Below are 14661 nucleotides of genomic sequence, written 5' to 3' on the forward strand. Positions count from 1 at the left end.
CATTTGAAGTATTATTATCTGAAAAAGCAATCTAACTAAATCATTATTTTGACCTTCAAAGCAGTTAAGTATCAGTACTTTAAAAGCTGTTTTAATTGCACTTTCGAAAAATAATAGAGGAACTGCTTTTCCAGATATTTTGAAGGAAAATATTTTGCTCTTTATTTTGAATAGTCCAAAGTAAATTATTTTGCTTTAAACACCATCAATAAAATCATTTGTCTTACTATTATTGAGTTCAATTCTTTGCTTAGGCTTTGCCATTATCTCATTAAACTTAATCCCTAAAGCTTCAAGGTTTCTGCATTTCCTCCATTTCTGTTTGCTTTATTTCCTCACCTCTCCCCAACGCATCGCCACTTTTCCATTGACTGCCAACCTTGCAGTACAATACCCAAAAATTTAATAATGCTCAATTCCAAGATAACATAACCAAAATAGTTGCACTTAGGTGAGATGCAAAGGGAGAGGACCTGGAATAGATAACAAGAGAAGATAATGAAGGGGAGAGGAAAGAGCGAGATGAAAGGGGGAGGTGGAAAGGAAGAGGGGCAGAGGGAAAGAGAGAGACAGGGAGGGAGAGACAGAGAGAGAAAACTGGAACCGGGAGTGAGGGAATGGAGGAAAGAAGCAAGGGAGAGTGGGTGTGTTAAAAAAGAAATAATGAGAAAGGAAGATAAATGTGTACTTTGTGAGAGACAAATTTATCAGCATTTCTGATCTGTTTCTTCACCCATCTCTCTCACTCCCTCACAGTCTAGTCTTCTGCCACATATATGTTCTTTTCCCTCCCTGTCATGCTCCCCCCCTCCACGTTTTCTCTCCATTTAACTCCACTTTCTTTCCCTTCTTCCCCTCCTCCACCCTTTCCGCTCTCTTCACTGTCTCCCGAGAAAGGTGGCGGGGGGGGGGGCGCGGGGTGGAGAGCACAGAGCAGAGTAGGAAGATACTCATCTATCTATAACTACCAAGGGAGGAGGAAGGAGTGGGGTTTGTTTGAAGGGGAAAGGGGCTGGAGTTGGTATCAGATGTTGTGATTTGAGTCTGAAGCTGACTGTATGGAATTCAACAGCTGTTGTTGAGGTATGGGTTGATTTGAGATTCAAAGCAAATTGCCAGGCAAGCCACTATTGTGATTTTTTTGATATATAATTAACACTTTTCTCATTAGTAAGTGCAAAAATAACAAATAACAAATGCATTGGTCATGTGTGGCAATGTAAGTTAATTAATATCTGCATTTAAAAAATATTCAAGCAAACACAAATAGTTTTTTTAAAAACTTACCATATTCATATCTCTCTTGCTCACTTCGATAAAGTGCTTTTGCAAATGATCAGGTCTGTGAAAGTAGGATCACATCTCACCTGCACAGGACCCCGGAGCAGATTCTCCAATATAAATTCTGGGGAATATCACCAAGTTTTTGCTTCACAATGGACTCCATGTAGAGTCCAGCGGATGTGCAGCCAGTCAATGATTTTTGCATTCACATGGGAATGCCCCTTGCAATTAATGCATCAAGATGATTTATATGTAAAAATTCCCAAATATGTTTAACAGTGCTTCATTGCTTGCTAAGATATACTATACTGTATAAACTCAACATGTCCATGCAGTAGATTATGTTTCACTTGAACTAATTCCAATTCAAGAACTTTTAAATCAAGGACATGTTTTTCATCATCTTGTTATTAGGCCCAGTTAATTACTTTTCTGAGTCATTTTGTTGCTCCAGATTCGTGGTTTCTCTGTAACCAGAAAATTGTGTGATTGTATTATTTGGATAAGCCTGATTTGCTTGGATGAATTTCAGCCATTGGGCGGTATTTATAAACATATTTGGATGTGTTTATGTAACAGAATGAAATATACTTTTTGTCAAAACAAGGTTATTTGTTTGCTACACACAGTAAATAATAATACAGTAAATGCAGAACACTCTACAAAATGTAACGAGAGGAAACATAATATGCCTGAATTGCAACACATAAATATTGTCTCCGCTATTGAGAAATATTCTTATTAAGCAACGCATGTATTACAAGCACAGAGCACTTCCATCCTTTCAAATCTGTTCTGGCAATTGGTTGATCGCCACTGTTGGCTCATATTGTTTGTGATTCATACCCAACAAAATTCTTCAGATTATTTAACCCAGCAATCTATGTATACCATGAGACTGTGTTCCATTTTCATTAGAAACTTTGAAAAAGTGCTGCATATTTAAAGCTGTACTTGCCTTACGTTGACTTAACCCATTCATCTCCACTTGAATCAAAGACAATATCTGCTTTAGTGATTACCTTCATCATTTCTAACACTTCAGTTAAGTCACTCTTTAGCAACCCAGAGTCATAAAACATTTGGCAAGAATGTGCAACATGTCTTTTGAATTTCATTTTTTAAGCCCTAGTCTAATTCTGGCAAATTTGAATACCTTTGTATTGTCAAAATATCTTTTGTTAGATACCGAAAACTGAATGGAGTAGTTCAGATGGGGGTCTGATCAGAACTCAATATAACTGAAGCATAAGTTCCCCTACTTTTATAATTCAGTTTTACTTAAGTTGGAGGTCATTGTACTATTTTGGACATCTAATTATTTTTTGTACCAGGCTACTAACATTCATGCTTTGTGTATCTGAAGACCATCTATTCTTCTCCAGGTCCTATTTGCTCATCATTGAGAAACTGTTTATATGCCTTTATTGGATTCAAATTGGTTGGTTTCTTTAAACTACATCTAGTAATGTGCCTATATTATTTTTTAATTTTATGCCCACTCTATCACTTACTGTACTTCCTAACTCACCAAAGCCCTGTATAAATACAGACCAATATCCAATACTTAATTAAATTACTGTCTCTTGTATGTTAGTACTCTTTCTCTGATGACTAACTTTGCTTTATTTGCTTTCTTAACTATTTGCTTCATCTTCGTATTTCCTTTCAGTGACTGATCCTTGAGAACATCCAACCCTCTTCAACAGTTCCCATGTAAACACCATATATATTATTCCCTACTCTGTTTTCCTGTCTAACTTACTATATGTTAGTGTTATTTTAGGTTTTATGTTCTATTTGGTATGATTTGGTAGGTTATTTTTTGAGTCTGGGAATGCTCAAAAAGTTTTCCCATATAAATTAATGGTAATTGCTTCTTCACTTTATGCCATTTTGGCTTACGAATGGTTTCATAGGAATGCTCTACCTTAGCGAAGGAAATACAGGACGCGGGCGGTCCCGTATGGGATAAAACATTTTAGCCCAATATACGGGATGTACCGGCTAATACGGGACAGTTGACAACCCTATGTCTAAGTGGAAACTTCAGATTCATCCACATTGTACTGCATTTGCAAAGTTTCTGCTCATTTAGATTTGAAGGCTTTTCACATCTCCCTTACAATTCACAAATTTACCCTGTTGAGCTGTACTTAATCCTGCTTGCAACTTTCATCATGAAATCAATTAGCATAACTCCCTGTTTTCTCCTTCTTCATACATTCATCCATCCTCCTCTTAAATATATCTATAAATCTTAAACATTATCTTTCTTTGTATTATTTCCCATGTTCACCACTCTTTGAATCCCTTCTTCTGAATACCCTTTTGGAGCTCTCATTATTGACAGCCTCTCATTATCCCTGCAGGTGGAAATGTTCCTTTTGTATCCACTGTATTAAAAGCCTTTTTAACTTTAAAATATCTTGATTAAATCACCCCTCACTCCGGCTTGCTGAAGAGAAACCAGAACCAGTCTGTTCACCATTTCATCAGTCAGCCCTCATGTATTATTCTTTTGAATCTTCTCTGAAGCCTCTCCAGTGCTTCTGTATCATTTTATTTTTCTCTATATCTGATAATGCTCTCCTGTGACAGAACTTAGAATGGGGAATTTATTCCAGGAGATTGGTGTTGGGCATGTGGTTGATAGGACCTGCTTAATACATCTGACTGAGTGTCATTAAGCTGAGGATATGGCTGGGGAAAGGACTCTCACTAATTCCATACAATGAAGGTGGAGGATTTTGTGAAAACACCAATGATGTTTTCCTTTCCAGTGCATTGAGGTCCCAGGACTCAGGAGTCTGTAGGAGATCAAGGATCACTGCTGCACACTTGACGATGAGTTGAAGTGTGAATTCCTGGATATTCAAACATCCTCCTTCTCAATTAATCAAGCACTCTGATGGTACTCAGAAGGCAGTGGTGAATTTCAACCTTCTGTCAAGTGAAACCTCCTAAAATATGAGGGTCCACATTTTTCAGGGCCTTTTCGAGATCCAGCCAGCGAGAGGAAAAGATTTAAGGATGTGCCTGGATCTTTTTTGTTGTGAAACTTCCCTACCAGCTCCTGGAGACTCTTGACCCTAACTGCTCAAGTTAGGGAAGATGTACTGGGGATGTTACTGGGAGCATGCAGAAGCCTCTATTGGCAGCAGCAGGCAAATGCCACCTATCCGCCCCATCAACCCCCGTTCTCTCTGGGAATAAGTCAGCGGCTTTCAAACTAGTCTTCTCAGCCGTCTCAGAACCCACAAATGGGCAGTGGAATCTATCCCAAGGTATAGCTGAAGAAGAGCATTATATCACTTTATAATGTGACAACCAGAAGTGTACACAGTAGTTTAAATGTACTCTAACCAAGGTTCACCATGGGTTTAGCATTCCTGTCACACTTATAAATTCTATCCCTATCCTTTAGTGGTTGGTTTTGCTTTACTAACCTGTGGCATATCAGATGTTTCAACTTTTTGTCCTCTACCTCCCATCAATATCAACACATTCTGCAACCATCTTACATTTTGAAGTTTGCTAATACAGTAATTGCATAGAATTAAGAAAATACCGACCTTATGTTTTCCAGTTCTCGACCCTCGTACTAGGAAATTAAATAGGACAGTGCTGAATTTATTTATCTGACATAGAACAGAACAGCACATGAACAGCCCCTTTGTCCCACAATGTTGCTAATCAAGCTAATCAAAGTTCAAAGTAAGTTTATTATCAAAGTACATATATGTCACCATATGCACCCTGAGATTTGTTTTCTTGTCATTCTCAGTAAATCCAAGAACCATAATGGAATCAATGAAAACTCGCTTCTGCCTGCCCGTGGTCGTTATCCCTTTATTCTCTGCACATTCATGGTGCCTATCCAAGAGGGTCTTAAATACCTCCATTGCATATGCTTTGATGTAACTAATTCAGTTCAACTGTTGCTGACTCTGGTAGCTACTGAATTTATTTCAGCACTTTAATGTACTGTCTGCCTCCATATCAAATCCTAACTGTCAGGATAAAACTGCATGCATCTGTGAATTTAACAATTTGCAGAAAGCTCCTCTAATAACCGGTAACATTTTACATATGCCGTGTTGCAGTAACACAAAATGAACAGTATAAATACACAGAAACTTTGTATTATGAATACTAGAATCACATCTTTGCAAAGAAACAAGTTGCATGCTTAGCTTTTGATGCAGCATGAAAGATCATGCAATAGGCTTGAATAAATTAAAGCTGAAATTTGTAACACAGTATAGTCTGATTTTAATTTCTGAGCAACAAGGTTTTTTTCAATTCTAATTTAAAATAGAAAAACATGCTAAACAAACCAAACTGGATTTAGATTGATTTGAGTAGCAAATATCCATGAGATTATGGTCGAGACATGCAGGCCTCCCAGATCAAATGAATATTTAAGAAACACATGTTTTTCCAAAGGAAAGAAGCAGATTTGCAAAAGTAAAGTTAGACAGAAAGTGATTTTCCTGTGCTTACCATTTAGCATGGTATACTGGATAATCCACAGTACTGTGAATCGAAGCAATTACGGATCATTGTCAAACTTCTCTAATATAACAATTACACTTCCACAGATCCATGTATCTCTTCCAATAAACATCAATGCAATGACACAGAGTTTTTTCTGTTGGATTAATCCTCTTTAGTCCACTTCATTTTGAATCAGCTCTGGTTGCTGTTGTGCACTTAGTGCCATGACCAGAGAAAGAGACAGAATCTCCGCTTACCCTCGATTTCATTTAGTTCAAGCTTGATTAACTTCAACAAACTTCCGTGACTAGCTGCCAGACTTTCACTTTCGTCTAATAAAAAAAACTTGGCACCCCATTCTTTAATGTTTTCTTGGCAAAGGTTTAGTACAGTTTAATTGTGCTGTAAAGCTTTGCTTTTACTAATAGTTTTTTTTTACATTATAGCAATATATTTAATATTTTTCCTATTGATCTGGTAGCATAATCTTACTAAGGTTTTTAATAAGTATATAAAGTATTGATACAATAATATGAGCATTAAACAATTAACCACACAAACTAAATGCACAGGATTTTTTATGTTTGAAAAATATTGTATTAAACAGATGATTAGACATTACTCGGTGGCAAGATGGTAGAGCTACTGCTTTACAGGTCTGTTGCTATAGGTTCAATACTGATTTCTGGTTCTATCTGTGAGAAGTTTTCATGTTCTTCTTTGACCACGTGTGTTTCATTCCACATCCCACTGATTGGTAGGTTTACTGCATATTGTCCTTAATGTGTAGAATCAAGGGAGAGTTGATAACAATATGGGGAAGAATTAAATGGGATTAGTATAACTGGATGTGTTTGATGGTTGACATAAACTTAGTAGGCAAAGGGCCTGCCTCCAGATTCTATAACTGCGTATGTTTTATTGAAAATATTTCAATATATGATTGAAACTAAGTGCAAACGTTATATATCAGAAAACTGGAATGAATGATCATCAGAAAAACAAAAGAGCTAAAGGCACATGGAAACACCAAACCACTGCAGAGCCCCTGCAATTTGCTGCTCTTCCCTCAAGGTCACTGGGTCTAAATCCTTGAACTTGCCCCTAGCAGCATTGTGGGAGCATTTGCACCAGATGGACTTTATCAGTTCAAGGCTCATCAACATCTTCTCAAAGCAACTGGGGGACTGCCAGCAATGACTGACTGAATTATGTTAATAAAAAGTAAACTACAATGACCCACTTCCTCTCACCTTAGGGCTTGAATTAATACTCGAAATTGGACTTCCGTAGTTTTGAAATTGATTTGGAGCCATTTGATACCTTTGTGTGGTTATCTTAAAACTTGTGTTGTTCTGCATCTTGAGGAAAAACAGGTTCCTTAAAACAAAATGGTAATTAAAGATATAATGGCATTAACAGATCTGGAATATTAAGAAAGAGTGAGAATTTAATATTATTGGCTGAGGGGATAAGGAGAAGATATCATCTCAAAATTAGTCCATAAAATGGTAGGGCAGTTGGAGTCAAAGGCACAATGTACATGGATGGAATTGGGGGACAATGGGGGAAAATTGAATCATAGTCAGAAGGAATGAAGGGATATATAACAAAGCAAAAAAAAAGGTAATCTTTTGGAGCTTATGAGCACGACATGACTGAGTATTTTCTATCTAAGAAAATGGTGTCTCTGTAATGAAGGAAACTGAAGTTACTTTGACAGCTATATCTGTGCCTCTATTTTTATGCCATTGTGTCCAAAGTAGAAAAGCCAACTGGAGTGATGAATTCAGATACAGAAGAAAGTAAGGATAGAAATGACAGCAACACTTCTTTAAAAAAAAAGAGCAGGCAACCACAGATTAGTGAGACTGAAACTGGGAAGTGGAGGGTTTATTTTACGACTAGAAAAAAAAAACAAAATTGATTGATATTTGGAAGAATATGGCCCAATGAATAAAATTTAGCATATATATTTAGAAATACAAAATTTAGAAATTTATTTAAGAATAAGGATTGTTTGAAAATGTATAAAAATGGAAAGGACAAATGGACGAAACCCTTGATAATTAAATTTTAATCAGTAAAGATGATATGATACGTTAAGTAGAGATAATGAGGGAAGGCAATATAACACAACACACAATTTTAAGGAGGCTGTTGGGAGTATATATATACATATACACACAGAAATGACAAGAATTCCATAAAGGATGTGGGCCTGCATGGATTGGCATTGTCTACTTTTGATGAACTGGTAAGAAGCTATTTTGGGTTCTTATAGGCCATGCTGTTTTTTTTTTAAATGCTGAATAAGCATTTATTGTAGTACTGTGTTGCAGCTTCACCAGGTTAACACCTGGTGTACAGTTGCCTTTGCTCCCAGCATGCCTTTCTACACTCATTGCACCAAGATTAATTCCTTGGCTTAAACATTGTAAAGAATGTTACACTTGGCCAAAATGTAATAGATTGCAGTTGTATATAGATTAGGAGGAGTCTGACATCAACTTCAATAGACAATAGGTGCAGGAGTAGGCCATTCGGCCCTTCGAGCCAGCACCGCCATTCACTGTGATCATGGCTGATCATCCACAATGAGTATCCAGTTCCCGCCTTATCCCCATAACCTTTGATTCCGCTATCTTTAAGAGCTCTATCCATCTCTTTCTCGAAAGCATCCAGAGACTTAGCCTCCACTGCCATCTGGGGCACAGCATTCTGAATATCCACCAGTCTCTGGGTGAAAAAGTTTTTCCTCAACTCCATTCTAAATGGCCTACCCCATATTCTTAAACTGTGGCCTCTGGTTCTGGACTCACCCATCAGCAGGAACATGCTTCCTGCCTCCAGCGTGTCCAATCCCTTAATAATCTTATACGTTTCAATCAGATCTCCTCTCATCCTTCTAAATTCCAGTGTATACAAGCCCAGTCGCTCCAACCTTTCAACATATGACAGTCCCGTCATCCCGGGTATTAACCTTGTGAACCTACGCTGCACTCCCTCAATAGCAAGAGTGTCCTTCCTCAAATCTGGAGACCAAAACTGCACACAACACTCCAGGTGTGGTCTCACCACGGTCCTGTACAGCTGCAGAAGGACCTCTTTGCTCCTATACTCAATTTCCCTTGTTATGAAGGCCAGCATGCCATTAGCTTTCTTCACTGCCTGCTGTATCTGCATGCTTGCTTTCAGTGACTGATGTACAACACCTAGATCTCGTTGTACTTCCCCTTTTCCTAACTTGATTCTATTTAGATAATAACCTGCCTTCCTGTTTTTTACCAAAGTGGATAACCTCACATTTATCACATTAAACTGCATCTGCCATGCATCCGCCCACTCACCCAGCCTGTCCAAGTCACCCTGCATTCTCATAACATCCTCACATTTCACACTGCCACCCAGTTTTGTCTTATCTGCAAATTTGCTGATGTTGCTTTTAATCCCTTCATCTAAATCATTAATGTATATTGTAAACAGCTGTGGTCCCAGCACTGGACCCTGCAGTACCCCACTAGTCACCGCCTGCCATTCCGAAAGGGGCCTGTTAATTGCTACTTTGTTTCCTGTCAGCCAGCCAGCCAATTTTCAATCCATGTCAGTACTCTGCCCCAATAGCATGTGCCCTAATTTTGCCCACTAATCTCCTATGTAGGACTTTATCAAAGGCTTTCTGAAAGTCCAGGTACACTACATCCACTGGCTCTCCCTTTTCCATTTTCATAGACACATCCTCAAAAAATTCCAGAAAATTAGTCAAGCACGATTTCCCCTTCGTAAATCCATGCTGACTCGGACCTATCCTGTTACTGCTATCCAAATGTGTCGTAATTTCATTTTTTATAATTGACTCCAGCATCTTTCCCACCACTGACTGATATGATTCTGACACATGGTTGCTGGATTTGTCTGCGGGGTAGTTCAAATGTTTGAGAACTTCGTAGGATCAAATGGGTGAAATTTACTGTGTCCAAATTTGGAGATTATGCCATCGGGTGGTCTAAAATTAAAGTTAATCATACCTCAGCAGGTCTTAAGTCACATATAGGTCAAGATGACATAATGGTAGATTTCCACCCTTAGCAGACATTAGTGGACCAGAGAATTTACAACCATCTGGTATTTTTATGACCAAAATGATTTTAATTGAAATCAGATTAACCACATTTAAATTTCTCAGCTGCTGTAACAGGATTTGAACTCAGATCTTAATTGTCAGTTCAAGCACCGTACAATTACTGATTTCTATTTATTCTATCTAGGGCTTCAGATTTCATAAAACTTCAATTAAGCCTCCCTTCAACTTCCTCTGCTCGAAGAAATCAACTCCAGTTTAACCAATCTTTTCTCACTGTTAAATTTTACCACCGCTGGCCACATCTACTTGGCATAATCTCTTATGCGAACAGAACTGTATGAAGTACTGAAGCCAATTATGCATACAGTAATACAAGCTCACTGCTCTTGTTTTCAGCATCTTAAGTATCCTATATATATAAAAAAAATACAGGGAATATTCAGGTCAGGCAACATTGGTGGTGAGAGAAAGGGTTAACATTTTACATTTTTCTGATGAAAATACATCACGAAGGCTTTTCATCACAAGTTACGAAAAAAATATTTTAAAACTACAGAAAAAAAGGTTGTAAAGATCAAAAGACAAACAAGAGAAAAATCTACATATGCTGGAAATCCAAGCAACACACAAAATGTTGGAGGAACTCAGCAAGCCAAGCAGCATCTATGGAAAGAAAGTAGTCAACGTCTCCACCTGAAACGTCGACTGTACTTTTGTCCAAAGATCAAAAGATAACACCCCTTGCATTTACCTTACAGCTCCAGGATTTTCTCACCTCCATTTCCTTCAATTTACACTTCTTAGACAGTTCAACAGCACTTACTGCTATTCCTCAAGGCACCACTGTTTGTCATCTAGACTTTTGTCTGTTATCTAGCACTCATTTCCATTGTACTCTTCACCTTTCCAATACAAAACACATTCAGTTCCTAGGCCTGGTGATAGGTCATCCATTTAAATGTTGGCTTTGCTTTCAGCTTGTGTCAAATTTAAAAGTCTTACTTTTCACGGTGTCCATATGGTTTTGTAATAATCATTTTGACTTGTTCAGCTGTGAAGGAACTGAAGAGGCTTTATTCGTTTTGGTATATTGATTAGAAAGTTTCTGTTTCCCCACCTCTCACAATCCTCCAAGATTATGTGTATTCCCTTGCCTTGTTTTCACTTCTACAAATACAATAGTTCACATTCCCTTTGCACCAAATTTCAATGGCCATGTTGCTGCTCTTTTGTCTACCCAAACGTTTTTCAGTCCAAGTAGTTGCCCATGACTGGATGTTGTGAACTGGTAGATTCAAGGGCCTGGTGCTAGGGGCTTAGGTTTGGTGCATTTGTTGCAAACACACTGAGGAGGAAGTCCACAGTTTAGGGGCTACCCGCCATTGCATGTTACTCAAAAACCTCAGACTCTTCGCTCATGGAATAAGAAAATCTGATGGGCTATACATAAATAAACTCAGAAACAGAATATGGCCCACACCACGAATTATATTTATATTTGTAAATTAAGAATAGTACAAGTACAAACAAAAGGTCTATTCACATAAAAAACCTAATTCCAGCCCACTGTTGCACTCAAGCATTTTTTATTTTTAAAACTGGTATTCTATAATCCAACAAGACAAATTAACTTTTCTTTTACAACCATATTTTGATAGACAAAAGGTGTTCAACAATGTACTTGTCCTGGCTTGATTTCAATATGTACCTTGAGTTCAGGTGGAACATCATTTGGTAGAGGTACTCTGGATATGAATAGCGTAGAGGAGCAGGTTCAATTGCTTGAAGATGCTGCATACTCACTCCATACACAGCTTGTGAAATTATTTGCTGATGACAGTTACCTAAACCTCCAAACACAAATAGCTCAGAAGTGGTGATTGAGATAAGTTGACTGAAATTGCCTTCATCAGCACTGCATAATTTTTTTTAAAAAAGCCAACTAAGTGTGTTGCAAGTTGCATGGTTAAATGATCTCAAATAAAGTGTGGAGAGCTTTTTTTTAAAAAAGCAGTTTAAGCACCAAGTGGAATCTTTTTCACTTTAAACTTTATTATAAAGAAACCATGCTTAGACAGATAAAAGGAATTTAAACAACTTTGTCAGACAAAACATTGAAATATTTCCACACATTTTCTCTTGTATATTTTCTATATTCATAGAACCAATTTAAATGGCTTTTAACTTCATATTTGAAAACTTTTAACAATTAACAGCTACTACACCAAGCATCAAACCATTATTTTCAAAGAAATTACCCACTATCAATGACATGGGGATAATATTTTTTAAAATGTATTTTACACAATTACACAAACTTTTTACCAAGCAGAAAATGTCGCAGGAGTTGGGATAAATATCATGTAGTTAAATTACATAGGAGTAGGAAGACAGAACAGATCTAGACTTCTGTACTGAAGTATTATTCCAATAAAAAAATAAACACAAGTATCTTGAAACATTCATTTAAAAAGTATTTTTTATTTGAGCAGCTACAAGTACAAGAATTTCTCCAATCTTTCTTTGCCAGTTCCTTATGTCTTTGGATACTTCACACCATAGCTCTCCATGTCTCGGTTCTGCATTTTCACACCGTCTTTTTACTTCCTCATGCTGTTCCTGTAGAGGGAACAGATGAAAGTTCACCTGAGATTCAATTTTACTGAAAAACCATCCGAACTGATGTAAAAATAGATTAGAAAAGACATAGACAAAATGTATGTTTGAAGCTGAGTATTTTTCTCTACATTACTCCTGCATTCTGAATTGCACAATTGTTGCCCATAACTATTGATTTTACTAGCGTCATATACAGCACAGAAGACAGAGTTGTTGGTCCTAATTGTTCATGTAGACCAAGTTGCCTGACTAAGTTAATTCCATTTGTCTGTATGTAGTTGGCTATTTCATTTCACATACCTGTTTAACTATCTTTTCAATATCATAATTATACCCTCTAACACTTCTGCTACAGTACTGTGCAAAAGTCTTAGGCACACATATATATAGTTAGGGTGCCTAAGACATTTGCAGAGTACTGTAGTAACTCTACGTAATGTAGTGTACTGCTGCTGCTAAAAAAGATTTCATGACTCACATGACTGATGATAAACCATATCCTGATATGGGTCTCCATTGTGGACTGAGAGTGGAAAGGGAACAGGGAGAAGTGAATCTCGGTTGGGGAGAGAGGAGGGAGTAGGAAGCACCAGACATTCAGTAATGATTAATAAACCAATTACATGGAATCAAATAATCTTGCCTGGAGTCTCCTCCTGCGCCACCCCACCCATCACTCCTTCTTTGCCACCTATCCCCCGCCACAGCGCTCCACCCTCGCCACTTCAAACATCCTTTGCTCCCACCAGATTTACAAACTCACTCTTTGCTCCACATTGACAAATATAATACTGTGTAAAAGTTTTAGGGGAGAAAAGGCTGAGGCCATTTGTTTTCTAAAACTTAAAATCACATAATATACCATTTTCAACTGCTTCAAACAACTACACTGCCATACCACTTTTTTGTTCACTTTTCTGTGATTTGTTATTGTACATCATAAATCTCCATTTGTCCTAAACTAACCCACCACTAAAGATTAAAAAACAATTAGCTGGTTGAGTACTGGGGCTACTTCAGAATGTTTAAATGACCCAAATCCTATTTGTTTATCCTCCCCACACTAGTAATAACACATTGCGGCACTTATTAAAAGCATATGCAAATATTTTATTCAATATTTTCAACTGAATAGCTGCTTATACATTCATATCTTTCATGTTTCCATACTTGAGCCATGCAAATTTCATATCCTATTCCTTCTCTACATTAGAATCAGAAGACTCTTTTAAATTTAATTAGGTGCTCATTAGCTTTCTTCTCTCACTCATGCAGCCTACCACAATTCAGATAATGAAATCCTTCAAAAATCCAAGTTACAATGCAAAAAAGGATTTGAATTTTTCACATTTAATGAGTTCAAAGAAAAAGCTGCCTTGCCTTCAGGCTTACTTGGAAATCTTACTCTTCCCACCTGTAAATCTCCATGCTAACAATTATCAGCCAAGCAGAAAGTGCATTTTCAATCAATTTACTTCAAGAATGCCACACACAATTTTAAAAAGGCAGGTATGGATTACTGACATATTTAATTTTTTCTTGGGATATGCTGGTCAATGGCTTCTTAGTGGTATTAGATTATGAAAATATTTCTGTAACTGATGAAGCATATTATCAGTAATTTCATTTTAACTGCAGTATAGAAGCTAACTGCTGATATATCTACTCACTGAACATTTTTGGATAATATTTGACTTTACAGAACAAAAACTGAAAAATATCCTACTGAGCTAAACATAAAAAATTAAGTATTTTTGTATTAAATACAGAACTCTCCAGAGATGCAGTGATAAACCCTTAGTTACCTCAGTGCCATGCTGCAACTCAAACTTGTAAAATAGAGCCCAAGCATCTCCAAGGTCAGGGTCAATTTTCACAGTTCTGTGGAACCATTCTCTAGCTTTGGTTATTTTACGTTCACTCCAAAATAATCTGGAAAAAAATAATTGGAAAGCAAATAAAGTCAGTTTTTATGATTTCTTGTACTCCAATCTTCTAAAAGACTGAGCAGATATATTAGTTGCTTGAACTAATGAAGGACAGGTATATAGAGCAAATGAATAAATGAATGAATGAAAGAAATTTATTTCGGTCAGTACAAACTTAACAAAATACTTTATTTTCAACCATGATTTCATAGGACAAAATTAACAAAAAAACAGATATTCTTTAAA

At 37.1% G+C, this 14661-nt stretch overlaps 1 protein-coding gene and 1 long non-coding RNA gene across 2 annotated transcripts in view; one reads left to right on the forward strand and one right to left on the reverse strand.

The window, feature by feature from the left end:
* Window positions 1-14661, forward strand: part of LOC140186602 (uncharacterized) — a 48268-nt gene that overhangs the window by 20451 nt on the left and 13156 nt on the right. The window lies entirely within an intron of this gene.
* prpf6 (PRP6 pre-mRNA processing factor 6 homolog (S. cerevisiae)) overlaps window positions 11901-14661 on the reverse strand; it is an 85603-nt gene continuing 82842 nt past the window's right edge. The window contains exons 20-21 of the mRNA XM_072240916.1: window positions 14293-14419; window positions 11901-12487 (exon numbers count right to left, since the gene is read on the reverse strand). Coding sequence (XP_072097017.1) covers window positions 12335-12487; window positions 14293-14419 — 280 coding nt within the window. The 3' untranslated portion in view covers window positions 11901-12334. The remainder of the gene's footprint in view (window positions 12488-14292; window positions 14420-14661) is intronic.

Source organism: Mobula birostris, chromosome 2 (genome assembly GCF_030028105.1).
Source record: "Mobula birostris isolate sMobBir1 chromosome 2, sMobBir1.hap1, whole genome shotgun sequence".
Taxonomy (NCBI): domain Eukaryota; kingdom Metazoa; phylum Chordata; class Chondrichthyes; order Myliobatiformes; family Myliobatidae; genus Mobula; species Mobula birostris.